This window comes from Bidens hawaiensis, unplaced genomic scaffold (assembly GCF_021521415.1).
Source record: "Bidens hawaiensis isolate Kalapana, Puna unplaced genomic scaffold, B.hawaiensis_p1.1 tig00001463_1, whole genome shotgun sequence".
In the NCBI taxonomy this organism is placed as follows: Eukaryota; Viridiplantae; Streptophyta; class Magnoliopsida; order Asterales; family Asteraceae; genus Bidens; species Bidens hawaiensis.
Genome location: NW_027491083.1, coordinates 3,746,616 through 3,766,030, shown reverse-complemented (window position 1 = coordinate 3,766,030; position 19,415 = coordinate 3,746,616). Strand labels below are relative to the sequence as shown.

The 19,415-nt window shown below is 36.6% G+C and overlaps 2 protein-coding genes across 2 annotated transcripts; one reads left to right on the top strand and one right to left on the bottom strand.

Annotated features, from left to right (window-relative positions):
* Positions 1 to 4,712: 4,712 nt before the first annotated feature.
* LOC143579444 (uncharacterized) lies at positions 4,713 to 5,798 on the bottom strand. The gene is made up of 2 exons (XM_077062756.1): positions 5,315 to 5,798; positions 4,713 to 5,203 (listed from the first exon to the last, which is right to left on the bottom strand). Exons 1-2 carry the CDS (start codon positions 5,796 to 5,798, stop codon positions 4,713 to 4,715), a joined length of 975 nt encoding a protein of 324 aa, XP_076918871.1.
* A 1,538-nt stretch (positions 5,799 to 7,336) lies between these two features.
* Positions 7,337 to 18,235, top strand: LOC143579435 (anaphase-promoting complex subunit 4-like). Its single transcript, XM_077062746.1, has 4 exons — positions 7,337 to 7,447; positions 17,733 to 17,879; positions 17,961 to 18,042; positions 18,141 to 18,235. The coding sequence occupies exons 1-4, from the start codon at positions 7,337 to 7,339 to the stop codon at positions 18,233 to 18,235; spliced, it is 435 nt and encodes a 144-aa protein (XP_076918861.1).
* The last annotated feature ends 1,180 nt before the right edge of the window (positions 18,236 to 19,415 follow it).

Here is a 19,415-nt window from a genome sequence, read left to right as displayed (position 1 = left end):
ATTATCTCTAGAAACCATTAAACTAACATATGAACCAAATAATAATATTCAATAAAAACTTGGCTCAAAAGGATCCAAAAGTATAGGGAATATATATAATAATATTTATATTTTAGACTACATCAAATATCCCCACACTTAAACCTTTTTCGTCTCTGAAAAAAATCTATTTGCAATGGGATCAGAATCGGAAAAATACGATCTTAAAAACATAAAGGTTATCTTAAACATTTAAAACAACGCAAAAAATGCGATCACCGATATTGTTGTCCACTTAAACCCATGCATTTGTCTTTGCCGGGACAAGTAAGATCCAACCATTATGGTTATTATTATTTTGTATATAATCTAGTGGAACCCACAATCAAGACCCGTTTTATTTTATATTTTGCCGGATCAAACCACTCTAACTTGACTTAAACCTCATAGATAACAGATTAAAACATTGTTGCACATTTTTAATGAATAGCTAAGACGATCAAGGATATTGTTTATCCACCTAAGTTTAAGCATCAAAGTCTACCAAGCAGCCATTAGATACATTTAAGGTTCAATTATTCAACTAACTAGCTAGTGTTCCCCATTACATGACATACCCCCGTTATCAAGCAATACCTCGGATCCATTACCACACGTGATTTTTACAAGTTTCCGTCTGTCGGTTTACATACGTCATGTCACTAGTTGATCCTGTTCTTAATGGTATGTGACACAAGTAAGAGGACCACGTATGACTAACAGCGGGATGATCACTGGATCATCAAGATTTTACTTCACTGTAATTGATGTAAGTGAGTGTAACGATTGAAGCAAACTGCGGGCTTATGCTTAAAAGCTTTTATAATTTTAAATATCCGAAGATACCCAGATGAACAACCGTAAAACGACCCGTAGTCTCCGAACCCGAGGCATCCCATCAATACAGGATTTAAGGCTATAAAACCATACGCCTATGAAGTGTTAACCACTAAAGCTAGAAGTGTAAGTTTTTAAGTTTATATCACAGGCTACACGGTATACTTTAATGTTTAAACCTACCCAAGCATCGTATGATAGCGTATTCAAATTTCTGTAAAGTTCATAATTTTTCCACAATCGAACTAAAAATGAGGCTTGAGTATGGCCCGACCTTTCATCTTGTATTTTATACAGACTTAACATGTTTCCCACTAAAAATCATATTTATCATTAAAAACCAACTATCAAACTGCCCTTTCATTCTAAAGGCTGAGCCTACCGACACATCCCAAGTTAAGTGCGTGTTCTTTAATTATATCTTATTATTAGTAGTTTGAAAAACCGATTCCCGATAAGTATCCTCATCTCCCATTTAAACGCAAAAAGAAACAAAATCAAGGGACATTTTTCAAAACTTTTTTTTTTAATTAATTTTATTTTGACTTTTTTTAAACTTTCTTTTTTAATCTAATTAAAAACTTAAACGAAACAACTAAAACGAAAAAAAACATATGTATTCCCATCCCCACACTTAAAATTTGCATTGTCCTAAATGCAGAGACGGAAACACGACTCAAAAATTTAAAACAAAAACCTAAAAATATAAAAATAAACAAAAACAAAAATATAAAAGCAAAGTAAAAAGGAAAAGACTTAACTGGTAATATGTAAGTGAAGTATGATGCTAAAGTCTTCTTCCATAACTGCCCACCATCTCCGAACGTGCTCAGCAACTAGTACCTTCTTCTCTTGTACACGAACAGAAGCGGAAATAATACAAACAATATCTAAACATTCATCTTATCAACCTCGATAGATATAATCATTTCAAAGTATGGAACCAGACCAACCAACAAACATGAATAAAAGTAGTAAATAAATAATAAGAAAAGTATACGGCTCCTGCTGCTCTATCCCCACACTTGAATGTTGCATTATACTTCAAGGGGATCTTCTCTCTCACACTCTCTTCCTTCAAAACTTTCAAAACTTAAAAACAAATAAAAACTACAAAAACTACGTTAGTGACTCAAGGAAAAAGAAAAATAAAATAGAAATAAAAATAAGAAAGAATATACAAACTCTACACTTGAGTTTTCACTCAAGAACCACGTGTGACAATTCAATGCGACGGATCGAGAGGAGTTTCCTCCATCTCGATTGATTCCTCCGGTCCTCCAAGATAGTGCTTCAAACGATGACCGTTCACTTTCCAGGATGTTCCATTATCCGGATTCTTCAACTCCACCACTCCATATGGGAAAACTTCTTTCAGCAAATACGGTCCCGTCCACTTCGATCTCAACTTTCCTGCAAACAACTTTAAACGAGAGTTAAATAATAATACCTTATCGCCTTTCTTGAACTCTTTGCCTCCTTTCAACCGTCGATCATGTAGAGCTCTCGTCTTTTCTTTGATGTTCAACGATCGAGAATATGCCGCATCCCGAAGCTCCTCCAACTCATGAATTTGAAAGTACCTTTTCCTTGCGGCCTCGGTAAGATCGGCATTCACCGTGTTCAATGCCCAATAAACACGATGCTCCAACTCAACCGGAAGATGACAAGACTTACCATAAACAAGCACAAATGGTGTAGTACCCAACGGAGTCTTGTATGTAGTTCAGAATGCCCACAACGCATCATCTAACTTCTCCGACCAATCCTTTCAACTAGCCCCAACCGTCTTCTTCAAAATCCTCTTCACCCCTCGATTTCCATTCTCAACTTGACCATTTGTTTGAGGGTGATAAGCAGTAGAGGTACGATGAGTAACCCAATAATGAGCTAACGCTTTCTCCATGAAGGCATTGCAAAAATGGGTTCCCCGGTCACTAATAATAGCTCTCGGAGTACCGAAACGAGTGAACGACTTCTTAAGAAACCTCACAATAACTCGTGCATCATTCGTAGCCAACGCTTGGGCTTCCACCCACTTCGACACATAATCGATAGCCACCAAAATTTACTTATTACCATTCGACGTAGGAAACGGTCCCATGAAGTCGATGCCCCAAACATCAAAGATTTCAAGAATTTGTATGGGGTTTTGAGGCATCTCATTCTTGGAAGAAATATTACCTGTTCTTTGGCACGCATCACAAAGCTTCACAAACTCCTCAGCATCTTTCACAACTGTCGGCCAATAGAACCCACTATCTAGAACCTTCTGCGCGGTAGCATACGCACCATGATGACCTCCAGTCAACCCTTCGTGAACATGCTTGAGAATTTCCCAACCTTCCTCTTTCGTCACACATCTGCTTAATATCCGATCATCGCCAATCTTGAACAAGAATGGGTCATCCCACACATACCGATTAACATCCTGAAAAAACTTCCTCTTTTATTGCGTAGTCATACCCTCCAAAATAAAACCATTAGCCAAATAATTAGCAAAATCAGTGAACCATGGCATACCTTGCTTTTCAGCCGCAACAAAATCGATCGACTCATGAGGGAATGTATCTCCAATCTCCTCCTCACGCAACTCTTCTCTCCTCGGGTCCTCTAAGCGGGATAGATGATCGGCCACTACGTTTTCCGCACCCTTCTTATCTTTAATCTCGATGTCAAACTCGGAAAGTAGAAGAATCCACCGTATAAGACATGGCATCGCGTCTTTCTTCTGAAAGAGAAAACGCAATGCTGCATGATCGGTAAAAACGGTGGTCTTTGAAAGCACGAGATACGAGCGAAGCTTGTCAAATGCGAAAACAACGGCTAAAAGCTCCTTCTCGGTGGTGGTGTAGTTCTCTTGTGCATCATTCAACGTCTTGCTGGTAAAATAGATGGGGTGGAAATGTTTATCTCGCCTTTGACCCAAAACCACTCCAACCGCATAATCACTGGCATCACACATGAGCTCAAACGGCAAACTCCAATCGGGAGAACAAAGAATGGGAGCACTTACGAGCTTCTTTTTCAAATACGTGAACGCCTTCAAACACTCATCACCAAATACAAAAAGTACATCTTTCTTAAGGAGTCGGGTCATCGGACTAGTAATTTTGGAAAAGTCTTTGATAAATCGCCGATAAAACCCCGCATGGCCCAAGAAACTCTTAATCGCTTGCACATTCGTCGGTGGAGGGAGTCTACTTCTAGTATCAATCTTCTCCCGGTCCACCTCAATACCATCTCTCGAGATCTTATGACGCAACACGATCCCTTCCGTCACCATTAAATGGCATTTTTCCCAATTCAACATCAATTTCGTGTCGATAAACCTCTTCAAAATCTTCTCAAGATTAGCCAAACATTGATCGAAAGAATCACCATAAACTGAAAAATCGTCCATAAACACCTCCATGGACGTCTCTATCATATCCTGAAAGATGGCCACCATACAACTGAAAGGTGGCCGGAGCGTTACATAGTCCAAACGGCATGTGACGGTACGCAAACGTGCCATACGGACATGTAAAAGTCGTCTTCTCTTGGTCTTCCGGTACAATGGGAATTTAAAAATAACCCGAAAAACAGTCAAGAATACAATAAAACTGCTGACCTGCCAAACACTCTAGCATCTGATCAATAAACGGCAACGTGAAGTGGTCTTTTCGGGTGGCATCGTTCAACCTTCGATAATCAATACATACTCTCCAACCGGTCACCTTACGCGAAGGGATAAGCTCATTCTTCTCATTCATCACAATAGTCATACCTTCCTTCTTTGGGATAACTTGAGTCGGACTCACCCATGGAGAATCGGAAATCGGGTAAATCATCCCGGCATCCATCAACTTCAATACCTACTTCTTTACCACCTCTTGCATATTCGGATTAAGACGCCATTGTGGTTGTACCACCGGTTTGTACTCACCCTCCATTAAAATCCGATGCATGCAATAAGCGGGGTTAATAGCTTGAATATCAGGAAGTCTCCATGCAATCGCCCCCTTGTGTAGCTTCAACACGTCTATCAACTTTGACTTCTGTTCTTCCGTCAATTTGGATGACACAATAACGGGCAAGTTTGAGCCCTCATCAAGATACGCATACTCTAAATGTGACGGGAGTACTTTCAATTCCAACGGAGCGGGTTTCTCCTCAGAACCCGCCTCATTCTCACAACTAATCTCATTTACCTCAATCATCTCAGGCAACCCCAAAATCTCAGCCAACTCATCACAAACCGAATCGTTCTCACCCAACTCATTCTCACCCAAATCATCACAATCGACCAAACCATTAATTCCCATGAGATCCGTACCACAAACGTAATCGAAACAGCTATCAATACCTGCAATAAACAAGTTAATAAAATAAACCGAGTGGCATGGGCCACTGAAATCATCTTGATCACTCGGATGCTTCATCGACCTCGCGACATCATAAGTAACATTCTCATCACCAACCCGAAGCGTGATCTTCCCATCATATACATCGATAAGTGCCTTTGCGGTACCTAAGAACGGACAACCAAGAATAATGGGAACCTTCTCGTCGGCCTCCATGTCGAGCACCACCAAATCAACTGGGAATACAAACTTATCCACCTTCACTAACAAATTCTCGATAATACCTCGCGGATACTTAACCGAACGATCGGCTAACGATAAAGACATGCGAGTCGTTGTAAGCTCGCCTAACTCCAACTTCTCGTACATAGAATACGGCTTCAAACTAATACTCGCACCCAAATCCGCCAACGCATGGCTCATCGCATCACTACCAAACAAAACTGGAATCATAAACACACCCGGATCCGACAACTTCTCAGGCACGCGATTCAACACTACCGCCGAACAATCTCCCATAAGGGGGATCGATGACACCTCCACCAACCTATCTTTCCTCTTCAACAGGTCTTTCAGAAACTTCGCATACTTCGGCATGTGTTGGAGGGCTTCAATGAACGGGAGATTAATTTTCAACTGTCGAAACATACCAAGAAAGTGCCCATACTCCCGCGTATATTTCTGGTGTTTTGCGCGAGCGGGATACGGGATATGAAAGTGGTCAACCAAAGGTGATGGCCGGAATTCAACCGGCTTCTTCACTACTAACGGTGCAAGCTGGTGCGGTGTTCTGCACTTTTCCCGGTACTTCCATCTCGATCTCTTCATCCATCACCTCCTCATCTTCCACTTCAACTTCATTCCTTCGCACCTCGGGACCCAAAACCCTGCCGCTACGAGTAGTAATTGCCTTTATTTGAGCGGCCGTATTCTGTTGAGTAGAACCTGAAAACTGTCCCGAGGGTCTCTCATTCAATTGTCGAGCATAGCTGATTGTTGATTTTTCAAAAGCAGATCATGATCAGCAAGAGTCTTTTGAGTGACTTGATCTCTGTTAAGGATTTGCTGCATCATTTCTTCCAATCTTCCCATGCTACCACTTAAATCTTTCCCATTACCCGAACTTTGCTCATTAGAACTTCCATTGTTATGGTGGCCCACCGGCCGGACGCCAATTTGAGTTGCCTTGCCCTTGATTCTGATTCTTATAGTTGTTCCAGTTCTGATTGTTGTTATTGTAAGCATTAGAGAACCTGTTCTGACCAGCCACAAAATCAACTTCTTGATTGTTCATCAACGAACAATCCAGCGTACCATGACCACCTCTACACATCACACTTATCCACCTTAGTTTTTAGCTCTTTTATCTCTCGGGTGAAATTCTCCAAAGCAGCAGCCATACCAGTGTCCAAATTAACCTGGTGCATACCTCGAGCAAATGAGCGTGTATTGGTGACGGGATTGGAATTCCCGCCTCGTGGCTTCTTCACGTACTCAGACTGCGCAAAACTTTCAAACAGCTCGTTACACTCGGTCACATTCTTCTTGTCCATCAAATTACCCCCAGCGGCTGTGTCAAACCTCGCCTGAGCCTCATAAGTAAGCCCATTGTAAAACTTCTTAACAATGGCCCAAGGTGTGAGCCCATGTTGTGAACAACGGGAAAGCAGATTTTGAAAAAGTTCCCAAGCTTGGTAATATGCCTCATCCGGCTCCATGTGAAAGGAGTGGATCTGATCACGGAGGCAAGAAGCCTTAGCAAGTGGAAAGTACTTCTTGATGAACGCATTACGAAGCGCCTCCCAAGTAGTGAATGCTCCAGCAGGTTGCGAATCAAGCCAAGTCGCGGCACGACCTGAAAGTGTAAACGGGAACAAGTGAAGGAAGATCGAATCCTGGTTAGCACCTTGCAAATTGAACGTTTTGAACACACGGGTCAGACGGTTGATGTGTGCCGGTGCATCTTCATGTTCACGGCCATGGAACTGGTGGTGATTAGTGATGTTGTTCATGACATAGGATGGGATCTGCCATGAGTTAGGGTTATTAATGTCGAGGGCGACAATGGTGAGTGATCTCCATGGAACCCCTCAAAAGCTTGCTGGTACACGGTGCAGTTATTTTCGGCCATTGGGATGGGTCTGGGACTCGGTGATGGTGAATTGGTGGGTGATGATTTCAGTGAAGTATCTATGGTGATCGGTTGGTTTTCAGACGATGATGAACTTGCCTCGGACTTCAACGAAGTACGTCCAAAACAATCGAACGGCGGTCCGTTGCGAACGAAGATGTGGCATGTACCTGAAAAACACAAAACACAAAATTGGTAGACTCTAATAAAAGACTCAAAAATAAAAAACTGAAAATAGAATAAAATAACAAACACTTAAAATTAGACTCCTACGACTCAAAGTAATAAATAAAGCAAATAGCACGTATATTCCAGGCTAGTCTAATCAAAGCTAATAACGCAATCGCCAAGAGTCCCCGGCAACGGCGCCAAAAACTTGATGTGCTTGAAGTAGTTTAATAATTATTAACTAAATTAACTAAAAATAAACACTACGTAATACTCAAGACTCTCTAAAGCTCGACTAAACTACTAACCGGCAAGTGAACCGATCGACTCTAGTAAAGCTAAGTAAGTCCGGATATCGAACCCACGAGGCTCTTTAAATTACGTTTATTAGCTAATTATACTCAACTACAAAACACAACTTATTAATTATATTTGTTTGGGGGGGTTTATTTAAAATACTAGTTTAATACTGTAATTTAAAACTAATTAAGAAAACAAGTAATTTCAACGAAAGCAAAAGTTTGATTTAAATAAGATGGTGATAAGAAAACTACCTAGGCTAGAATACCCTAAATTTCAGTAATGAATTAGCCCGGGAAAATATTTAGTTATGGACTGGGATAGTAAAATAGACACTTAAAAGAAAACCCGAACAGGATTCCTGACCCTTCTCAAGAGACACCTATGGATTTCTAACAAGTTTTAACGCACACCAGTATTTGAAAATCAAGTTCCCTTACGGTCACCAAATTAATTATGATCTAGTTCCTTTATACGAAATCCTACCTTACAGCGCGGAAATCAAAGGCAAATTAACATATTTAATTGATTTAATAGACAATAATAAATAATCAACCATAGACGGACTCCTTACGAAGAACTAAATCTAGCAAGATTAAATAATAAAGATCTATCAATAACCTAGCACTTTACAGATTTTAGGTTAGCAGCACACTTAGGTTTATTTGACAATATTATTCCTATGATCTTATCATGACATCAATCATAAAATAATCAAGAACACAAAGTAATTGATCTAATAGCAACCTATCATATGACAAACGATAATCAAGGAAACTATGGAATAAAACTCATCAAACAATCCTAAGCATCCATATGCATCAATTTAATATAAATAAATCTTTTACTAAACCATAAAAACCATAACGTAAATAATCCCAAGTCAAAACAAAACATCAAAGTAGGTTCATCATAACCTAGACAGTCTATGGGGTTTAGCCAACAACCATACTCAAGAACAAAAGAAAGTAAATAGGTTCAAATAAATTCATAAAGAAAATAATAAATTCAAACCAAATATTAGGATGTTTGGATGAGTAGATATTGAACCCGGACTCTATTTAGTAGAACCAAAGACTTTCTCTTTCTCTTATTTGTTCTTCTTACGGCTGATTTCAAGTCTTCTATTTTCTGCCTCCTTCACTCTTGCCAACACGATGGTGGTATTAATTATTCTTCCAACTGCTACCAATCCCTTTTATAAATAATATATGGCGGTGGCATGTAGGGATCCTGCTCCAATATTCCCGGAAAAAAACATATGGCGGTTAGTTTTATTAATTCACGTGTCCTACAAAAAAGCCCACCAACAATTGATTTTTATTTTTATTTTTTATTTTGTTAGTTAGAAAACTCAAAACTTACATGTAATTATATGAACGTTTTCTTTCTTTTTCTTTTTTTTATTACGTAAATCTCTTTTTATTTTTATTTTTCATTTAAATATTATATATAATACGTTATAATAATTATTAGTATATATATAGGATATGCTCGACCCTTTATTCATCAGTCTCAAGTTTAGTAAAATTGCTCCATTCTCTAGAAACCATTAAACTAACATATGACCCAAATAATAATAATATTCAACAAAAACTTGGCTCAAAAGAATCCAAAAGTATAGGGAATATATATAATAATATGTATATTTTAGACTACATCAATGTTCATGACCTTAATGTTTTCATTCATTATTCTTATTATTCTAGGTTACTCTAGAATCTCGCTTAATTCGCTTAAAACTTCAATAATGTCGTTTATTCTGTTTAAACTTCAATGGTTTTATTTATTTATTTTGACATAATATTTTCGCTTATCCTTGACTTCAAGGATTTGTTTATATATTTTTGTCAATTTTGATTCTTATAATTCATTGTTCTTGATTTCCAGGTTTTCATATAAAAATTTATTGTATTTATTGTATATATCTTAAAACCCACACAATGGGATGGATTATGTGGACCATCCGACGATAAACGTAATTATGGGTCGGCACGTAATTATCAAAGTCCTCGCATGGAAAACATAATAAGTATGGTTGTGTGCAATAACTCAAAACTTGGAATGGTTTTGGATAATGAGACAAACGCAGTATGATAAGGGCATGATGGATACGTTGCTAGTACATCATATATATAAGTGTCCTTGTCATATTTCTCATTTGTGGTGTCTTTCAGGCCATTCAAAGATCGGTGTTATTCCTTTTATTTAATTGCGTATACATAAAATTGTTAAAACTTTTAACCAGTCCATGTACTAGTTGTATTCTTTTAAAATTTTATTTTGGGACAAAATTTCTAAAATGTGATTCCTGTAACATTTGTTAATTTTCAAACCCTACTCATTTTAAATTTTTGGTTTTGTTTTTATTTATATGTATATTGGTTTTTACTAATCCTAACTATCGCCTTTGATCGCTGTCGGTCCCAACTAACGAATTGGCTGCTGACGGTCCCAACTTTAAAGGTATTTGTTACAAACAGTATGCGACTAACGAAATCCTAACACCGTTAGTTGTAGGTCGCCGAAAAACGTTATTGGCCGGAAAACTCACATTTTTTTTTCCGGAAAACTCAATATTTTTGTCCCAAACATCCTTGTAACTTTGTATTGGACCTTTAGGAACCTTTTTCTGTTAAAAGCACAAATTATTGAGGTCGTAGGAACCCTAAAACCATCGTCGGAATCGGTTGGTGGTGGTGATTGGTTGGTGGTGAGTCAATTGGTGGTGATGGCGGTGTTCGGTGGTGTTTTCTGGAAAACAATGTGACTTTTTCGACAAAAAAAAAAAAATTCTGGCGGCCAACAACTAACAGTGTTAGGATTCGGTTAGTCGCAGACCGTTGGGAACAAATATGTTAATAGTTGGGACCGTCAGCAGCCAATTCGTTAGTTGGGATCGACAGCGACCAAAAGGGGATAGTTGGGATTAATAAAACCAAAATTTCTTATTTATATATATAATTTTTATAATGTTATTAATTAGTCTCAAGTGTCATTTTATGTATTTTATGTGACATTCGTCAATTTTGAACTTACTCGTAATTCACCTTTCAATCATGTGGTCATTTATGCAATTATATTTTTTCACCACCCTTGTAGTATTGCATGTTCATTTAAAACACTCATAATCAAATCATCTATTCATGTACATGTCCCATGCAATTTACTTGAATTATTCTTGAACTACTGCTACTGCTACGACGACCACGACCACTACCACTACCACCACTACTATTATTAATAATATCATCATCATCCTTTCATATGTTACTTAACCAATAAAAACTAATGAATGTTTTAATCCAATAAAATTGATTAAAAGAAGTTAAACCTTTTGAAAACCCCATTAAACTATTTTTAATTTGCGTTTCAATTATATTAAACATGATTTAATTTTTTAAATTCTATGACACATAACCACTCTAAAAATTCACTATAAAAGGAAGACTAATCCTCCATCACTTTCACACCTCAAATGCATTCTTTTCTTAAGCTTGAGAGCACTAACAAGTAAGTTTTATGATTTCATGCATTTTATAGCTTTTGTTTTGATTTTATCTTTAATGTTAATACTTGTTCCTCATGATCATGGTACTTTTGTTAAAAAAAAATCTTATATTTTGGTTTTAAGAATCACTATGATCATGGATATCCAAGATAATCAGTTCGATTTTCAAATTATTGGATCAAACCTAATTATTTTGCAACAACAAGAATTAGTATTTAGCTAAATTTTATAATCCATTGATCATGATAAACTTAAAAACTTCCTTTCAAATAAGATGATTTATACAAAATTGTTTTATTTAAATATTTCTTAAATAGAACTAATATACTTGATATCTCTAAATAAATAACTGAGTAAATTAATTATTGTTTATTTTTGCTCAACATAAACTAATATGTATAATTTCTTTAAAATAATTCATGTAAAAACCTTTAAATTAATTAATTAGTAAATAAATTTATTATGTTATTAAAAAACAAAACGTTCAGTCATAAATTGTTTTAAATCTTATCATTTAAGCTTATATTAATAAGTTATAATTATGCGTTTACAATAATTATTCAACTAATAAATATCAAATGTGTATACAAACTTTAATTCATTTTTGTTAATCTCGTTTTAAATAAAAAATCCCTAAGCCCAAATTTGTCATAGTTTCCTTTCCGTTTAGACTCGTTAAAATCTAGCATACGTATATACTTTTTTAGGAAAACCACCGTGATTCTCCGCCTCGTTTGTTCGACTCATTCAAATATCATCCTCATTTTCGAGGTGAGTTTCTCACACCCCCTTTTTAACACTTTTACATTTTGGGGGTGACATGTATATCCTATCATTTCAATCATTTACTTATTCCTTTACAAAATTAAAATTCATATCATGGACTCGTGTGTTTACTTGATTATTTTTTCAAAACTTACTTGCACATGGTATCCTCAATAAGTATGATCATACACCCCCCCCCCCCTTTGCACTTAGGACCACTTTGTTATGAGTGGAAAAGGGCCTCATTATCCAAGTACATTGTTGTTACCAACTGAAAAGGATTTTACTTGCTTGATTATCCCAGTACGTTGGTTGTTGCCAACTGGAAAGGACATTACTTGCTCGATTTACACATGTCTCATGGAATTGTATGGTTTTTATATTATTTATATCAAAACTTGTGTGAACTCACCAATTATTTGTTTAGTTGACCATTATATATATATATATATATATATATATATATATATATATATATATATATATATATATATATATATATATATATATATATATATATGTTACAGATATAGTTATTAGAGGATAGGACATGAAAAAGACACTAGAACTTAGGTTATAATAATAAATGGGCAAGTTGTTTCATATAATTTTCTTGTATTTCTTGTTACAACTTGTGTACTTGACGTTGAAAATTAATTAATGATAATATTGTCACTTAATAGTGTCACTTGTGCTTTGAGCAATTTGTACGTCATACTCAGTCGTTTTCGCTTAAGCCGGGGTGTTACATTTCTGTAGTAAGGCATCAAGCCGTGTCAGGTTAGATTTTCCCTACACTTAGGGTGCATGTGTAAATTCACCAGATGGCATGAAGTCTGTACTAAACAATTATTCTTGAACTCTATGTCCTTAATTAGGTAAAATATTTCATACTTTTTCACTTGAACAAAGACTGATTACTTGTTCTTTTGAGCCTTTGAATTCAAATACCATATTATTAATTTTACACTTGATTGCCAATTCTTTAAAATTCCTAAGTAATGTCATCTAGACTTTGTAGCCACTGTATCCCTAACTCCATATCATAATTGGAGAGAGGAATAAGAAGTACATCAGTCTTGCCAATTACCTTGCATAATTCATTGTACATTTTCACATCCCTTGGGACAAGACATTACATTCCCATCTACTATAGTAATCTTCTTTAAAAGGACATCTCATCTTATAAGCAATGTACTCATCTAAAAAATTATGAGTAGAGCCTGAATCTATCAGTATATATAATGGTTTTGTACCTATTAATTCAGTAACTTTCATAGTAGAATATGATGAAACACCCAAAATAGCATTCAAAGAAATTTGGGGATCTAAGATGTCTTGGACTACATGTTCATTCCGTTCCTCCTCCTCCTTATCTTCGTCGTCTTCTTCTTCTTCAATAGAAAATAATTGTTTGTTCTTACATTTATGAGTGGGTGAATATTTTTCATTACAGCAAAAATATTCACCCCTAGCTCTTTTATCTGCAATTTCTCTAGTAGACATGGTCTTAATGGTTTTTGGTTTGTAAGGTGGAGCAGGTAATAAAGGAAGATTGGCTGCAAATATTGGTGTAGGATTGTATATAGGTTTAGAAGTGGATTCAACGGCTTTATAAGAAGGCTTATAAGGTGGTTTGTAGGTATTGGCAGATAACAATTTTAACTTGTCATCTTGCTGCCTTGCCAACGAATAGGCCTTAGGTAATGTTCTTGGTCAGTTTAATGGGATTCCCAATTTTTGGTTTTAAAGCTTTAAAAAATAGTCTAATAGCATATTCTTCATAGTTTGATACCCTTATAGCTAATTCAACATCTTGATATAGTACTTGAAGTGTACCAATTTGAGTGATAGATGCTAGTGCGCTCATGGCATTTTTCCCCATGACTAATGCAAATGTGGTTGAAATGGCATTTTTGCATTCCAGCCATGGCATATTTTCATTAGAACCCCCTCTAGAACCAGCAAAGGCTTGATGCCATAATAATGCCCATATCCTCCAAATAAATGATAACATACCGAACCTTTGCAATTTCAGGGGTACCATCGATTTAAAAGAAGTACTCTACTCTACACAACCATCCCTCCACGTTAATTCCATTGAATTTTGGAAATTCAATTTTGACAACCTATTAAAATTGACATAGTTGAATCTTGGATCACCAATTCCATAATTCTAAGTGAAATTTTTACATGGACCTTCACGATTAGGGGTTGAGTGTTCGAGAAAGATTGTAAGGTTCTCATAATGGTTTCTATTTGTGAATCTAGTTTGGATTCCAATTGGGAGGGGTTTTGATTCACTTGAAGCTTCATCGCTTCTAATTCCTGATTCATAGTTGATTGAATTGCTTCCAATTCAACCAAATTTGAACCAGTCATCGTTCCTAACCGATGTACTATGACGCCATGGTCAGAAATCCTTTGTTCAAATGATTGATTGCGAGTCGCCACAGATGAATTGGTGTAGGAATAGGAAATTGAATGGAATCAAATCTGATTTTTTTTTTGTAATTTAGAAGAGAAATTGCCCAAACAAAGGTCAATTCGAAAAAAGTGAAAGAAATTGAACAAGAATTTGGTGTTACAGATCAATTCCAAATGAATCGAATGAAACGGATGAACGATTGAAGAATTTTTGAACGAATTGTGGATGAAATTGTGACGATTCTGATGAATTAGAGTTGGAACGGTTTTGATGAATTAGGATTGAATCACAAGCTTCCGAGAATCAGTGGCTTTGATACCACTTGATAAGATAGAACAGAGAATCACATAAAGAATTTGATCAAATCTGGCCTAGCTTTTCATTATTCAAAAAGGGTTATTAATACCGATTAACAACCCTAACTAACAGCAATCAACTAACAATTATTAGTGTTACACTTGGTCCTTTAACCATGACATTATTACATTTTTGCCCATGTACCTCTTCTTATACGTAACATTGATCTGCTACCTTATTGTTTGAAACGTGAGTTAACATAGAAAAAGAAACAAAAGCCGGTTTCTTGCTAATGTTACAAACCTGGAAACTTGCATTTGGTTCTTGCCTTGGTCCCATAATGAAAATTCCAGTAAAATCTTACAAAACAAGTATTCGGTTTCATTCTAATGTTACAAAACTTCGAATACACTGTTACGACGTGTTCTTTTTATCTACGTGCCGACATAAATTTTGTTCGAAGCCGAGCATGTCAAATTTATATCTGTAACATCCAACTTTTTGTTAAATAATAAATGACGGAAAGTTTTGTTATTAACTGTGTGTCGTTAAGTTAGTCGTGTGTTAAATGTTTGGATAAGGATTTGAAATGGGAATGGAGAGTGGGTGGTGGGACCCATACCCCACTATATAAACCCAACCCACCCACCATTTCACCATTGGTTCTCCTCCCCACACACTAAAAAAAACACACACTTCTTCTCTAAAACACCCGGATACAATCCAAGCAAAAGAAAGGTGGAATCTCGTGTTTAACATCGTCAAGCAACAAGAATCACGTCCAGATCTACGTATGGTCCGGATCTAAACTCGAACCCACAGCAAAAGGTAGGTTTCGGTTTAAATGGTTAAGTTTTATTGTTAGAATCGACATGCAAATCGATAGAATGATAGATCGGGGTATATGATGGAAGAAAAACATGAACTTGATAAGTTAAAACCCCACGAGAATGTTATATGGTAACAATGTGATGTTCGGGCCTTAAAAAACGCAAGTATACAAAGTTGGTGCAACCCAAAACCCTTAAAAAGGGTAAAATCGGGTCCTGAGGAAGAGCCATAAAGAAAAATGGGTTTAAAATGGTAAAAACGAATAAAGGAAGGCATTTCGCTTCGCTCAGCCTTGAGAAGCGAAACAGGCATTTCGCTTCGCTCAGCCATGCGAAGCGAAACGCTCCCATGCGAAGCGAAATTCCATGCATGCGAAGCGAAATTCTTCCATGCGAAATTTTATAAAATTCATTTTCTGATGCATTTTTGTTAAATGACTGTTAATGAAAATAAAATTCTTCCAGCTCAACCCCAGCCAGGGGCGCTGCCCCTTGGACCCTGCTAGGGGCTGCCGCCCCTAGACCCCGCTACCAGGGGCGCTGCCCCCGGACCCCCGTTAGTTGAGGGTGTCATTGACTTAGATATAAGAAGTAGTAGTAATGGATATTTGACACCCGTAAAGGTGTTATACAGTTAGCCATGCACAGCTAAAGAAGGGCATAACTATTAACGGCGAGAGAAACCGACTTCAGGTGAGTTTCTAGCCCATGTATCTATTATGTTTTTGGGGCTGTGTGCATACTCCTTTGTAATAGTTGTTAATACACTTAACTTAAGTGGTAAGTGTATGATATGTGTATGTCATATGTATGACTAAGTGTTGAATGTTATTATGGAATGTTTATACGAATGAATATGTCATATGTATGACTAAGTATTGAATGTTATTATGTAATGTTTATACGAATGAATATGTACATATACGTATATCCATGACCAGAAGATATGTAAAGTATGCATGAATGAAAATGAATGTATGATCGAGTGACGTGACAGGTATGGTTATTAGAGACAAAGGGACAATACCCTAATAATATCTGAGACAGAAGGGACCAGACCCTGATAATATCTGAGACAGAAGGGACCAGACCCTGATAATATCTGAGACAGAAGGGACCAGACCCTGATAATATCTGAGATAGAAGGGACCAGACCCTAATAATATCTGAGACAGAAGGGACCAGACCCTAATAATATCTGAGACAAAAGGGATCAGACCCTAATAATATATGTGATGGTAGAGATAGAATAGCCTATGTTAAATTACAAGGCCTTATGGAATAAAGTATGTAAGCGCGTGTGCATGTATATAAAGTTTGTATGAAAGAAGTAAGAGTAAATAAGGTATAAATACGTATCTTCGGATGCGTATGAGCAAGGGTATGAAAGTATTGTATGTTAAATGATTAACTAGAACTCACTAAGCGTAGCTGACTTTTAGTATGCACGCAGGCAAATAGGTTGAGGCAGCTAGCTTAAGGAGGGACACAGGGCATGGACTGAAGAGACTGGCATCCATGATGAAGTGTTATGACTGTTTTAATTAATTATTTATGAAAAGACAATTTGTACGTTAAGACAAGAATGAATGTTTTGTAATGTGGTGTATGAAGTTTTAAATTATTCCGCAAAAGTTTTAATTAACTCTGATTTCAGAATTGTGTTTATGAGTAAATCCAAAACCAAAGTAGGGTTACCGGGAACGGGGCCTTACAATATCAAAGCTTTTTTGACCCGCTCGGTTTTAAATAAAATTTATGTCAACACGTTGATAAACAAAAAATTGCACGTCTACGATGTATTCGGAATTTTGTAAAACTTTGTATTTTAAATATTATAAAAGAAAATGTCTAACTTATAAACTTAATGAAAAAGGAGCAATCTTGTTGACAAATCCGTGATTGTTCATTAAATTGATGTCAATGATAAAACTTGAAACTTTGTGAAGAATGTCGATTTTGTCATTTTGGTCAAATGTCTAAGATACCCTTGTGATGATGGAAAAAGAAGCAATGGTGTTCACCATGAAACTTAGTGAAGTAGGGAAATATTGTCATTTTGTGGGATACGAGTACCTTATTAACGTATTGCTAATGACAGGATTGTCAACTTGTTCTGCTCTTAAACGGGCCGTCTTCTGAAAACATGGAAAAAGCTTGTATGACAATTGTGCAAGCCGATGATCTTCCATTTGTATCTATAGCTAGTTTAGATACTTCAAGCCTTTGGAAATTGCATGAACTTAAGGTTTGTTTATGGGTCCTACATAATAAATACCAACTTAATAATCATATTGCCTTTGTAATCTTGATCTGATGTTTATACCAGGAGTCTATTGTATACTTGCAAATGGATAGTTTGAAAGTAAGAGGAATTCCTCACTCGGTGATTGCACCTCTAGCAGTTAGTGGTAAGTAGCCCTTTTCAACAAATGTCAAAATTTTTATTTATTGTCTCTAGTTATGTTATATGATATATATTTTGACTTTTGTGTAATCAAATGTTCAGCATCTAGAGGAGTTGCTTGTGTTTTTGCAACGAGAAAGCGTGCTCTAGTTTACATCTTGGACGAAGACGAAGATGAAATCTCAGATGCTGAATAGCTTCACTATTTTTTTTTTTTTTATGTTTTTTGCCTTTATATTTTCTTTCCCCGACAAGACTAATTTATCCGTCTTTAATGTGTATTAGTGTATATATCGAGGGTAGGGTGACCTTTCAAACCCTGGTTGGATTGAGTTTTGATATTTAATTTCATGATTGGTTCTTATGGTTTACAGTTCTTGCACAATTGGTCCTCATGGTTTGCTAATTACACAGTTAATCCTAAAGATTGAAAATTTGTTCACAAGTGGACCTGAGAGTCACATTTTCATAACATGGATGGTCATTAACAGCTAACGTCGTTAAAACATTCCAGTTAAGTCCAAAGAAATGACCAAATGGTCACAAATGGACCAGAGAGTTACGTTTTCATAACATGGATGGTTAGAGGTGAAAAAAAATCGGTTTCGTACACGACCTGGTGGAACCGACCTGGAATCGGTTCCAGCTCGTACTCGGTACCAGGTTTGGGTTTTTTTATACCCGAAATTCCTACCCCATTCTAGGTTTTGTATTAGAAATCGTTTCCTAGGTTGCACGGGTTGCACGGGTCATTGGTATTGTTGTCCACTTAAACCTTCTAAACAATGTTTTTAGAAATTTCAGTGATACAGCTAATAGGTTCAATTAGGCACAAGATATCAGAAAAATATTAGCTCCAATCTTGATTCAGGCTTAATTTAATTTTCACATAGTCACCCCAACTTGACCAGAAGATAAAAATACTTTCCAAGCAAATCAACAAATAATCCCCACTACAAGACATACCCCCGTTATCAAGCAATACCCTAAGGTCCTATTTCATGGATGAGTATGCACGATTTCATCTGTTGGCTTGCAAACGTTGTGTCCCTTGTGGTCCGTTTCTTAATGGTAATAAGACGCGAGCAAGGGGACAACGTGTGTCTAACAGCAGATTTTGATCAAGTCAGTAATGATTTGTACATAAGTACTATTGTGATCAAGTTTAATGACTTATAAAGCAGCTTAATCTGCGGGTTTGCTTTTTAAAGCTTGTTTAAATATTCATCGAAATGAATACCTAGATGATAAACCGCATAAAGATTTGATGAATCCAGGAACCTTAAAGCATCCCATCAATACAGGATTTAAGGCCATAAGACAATACATCATTGAAGCGTTAACCACTTACTGATAGCTATGTTTTAACAAAATTTT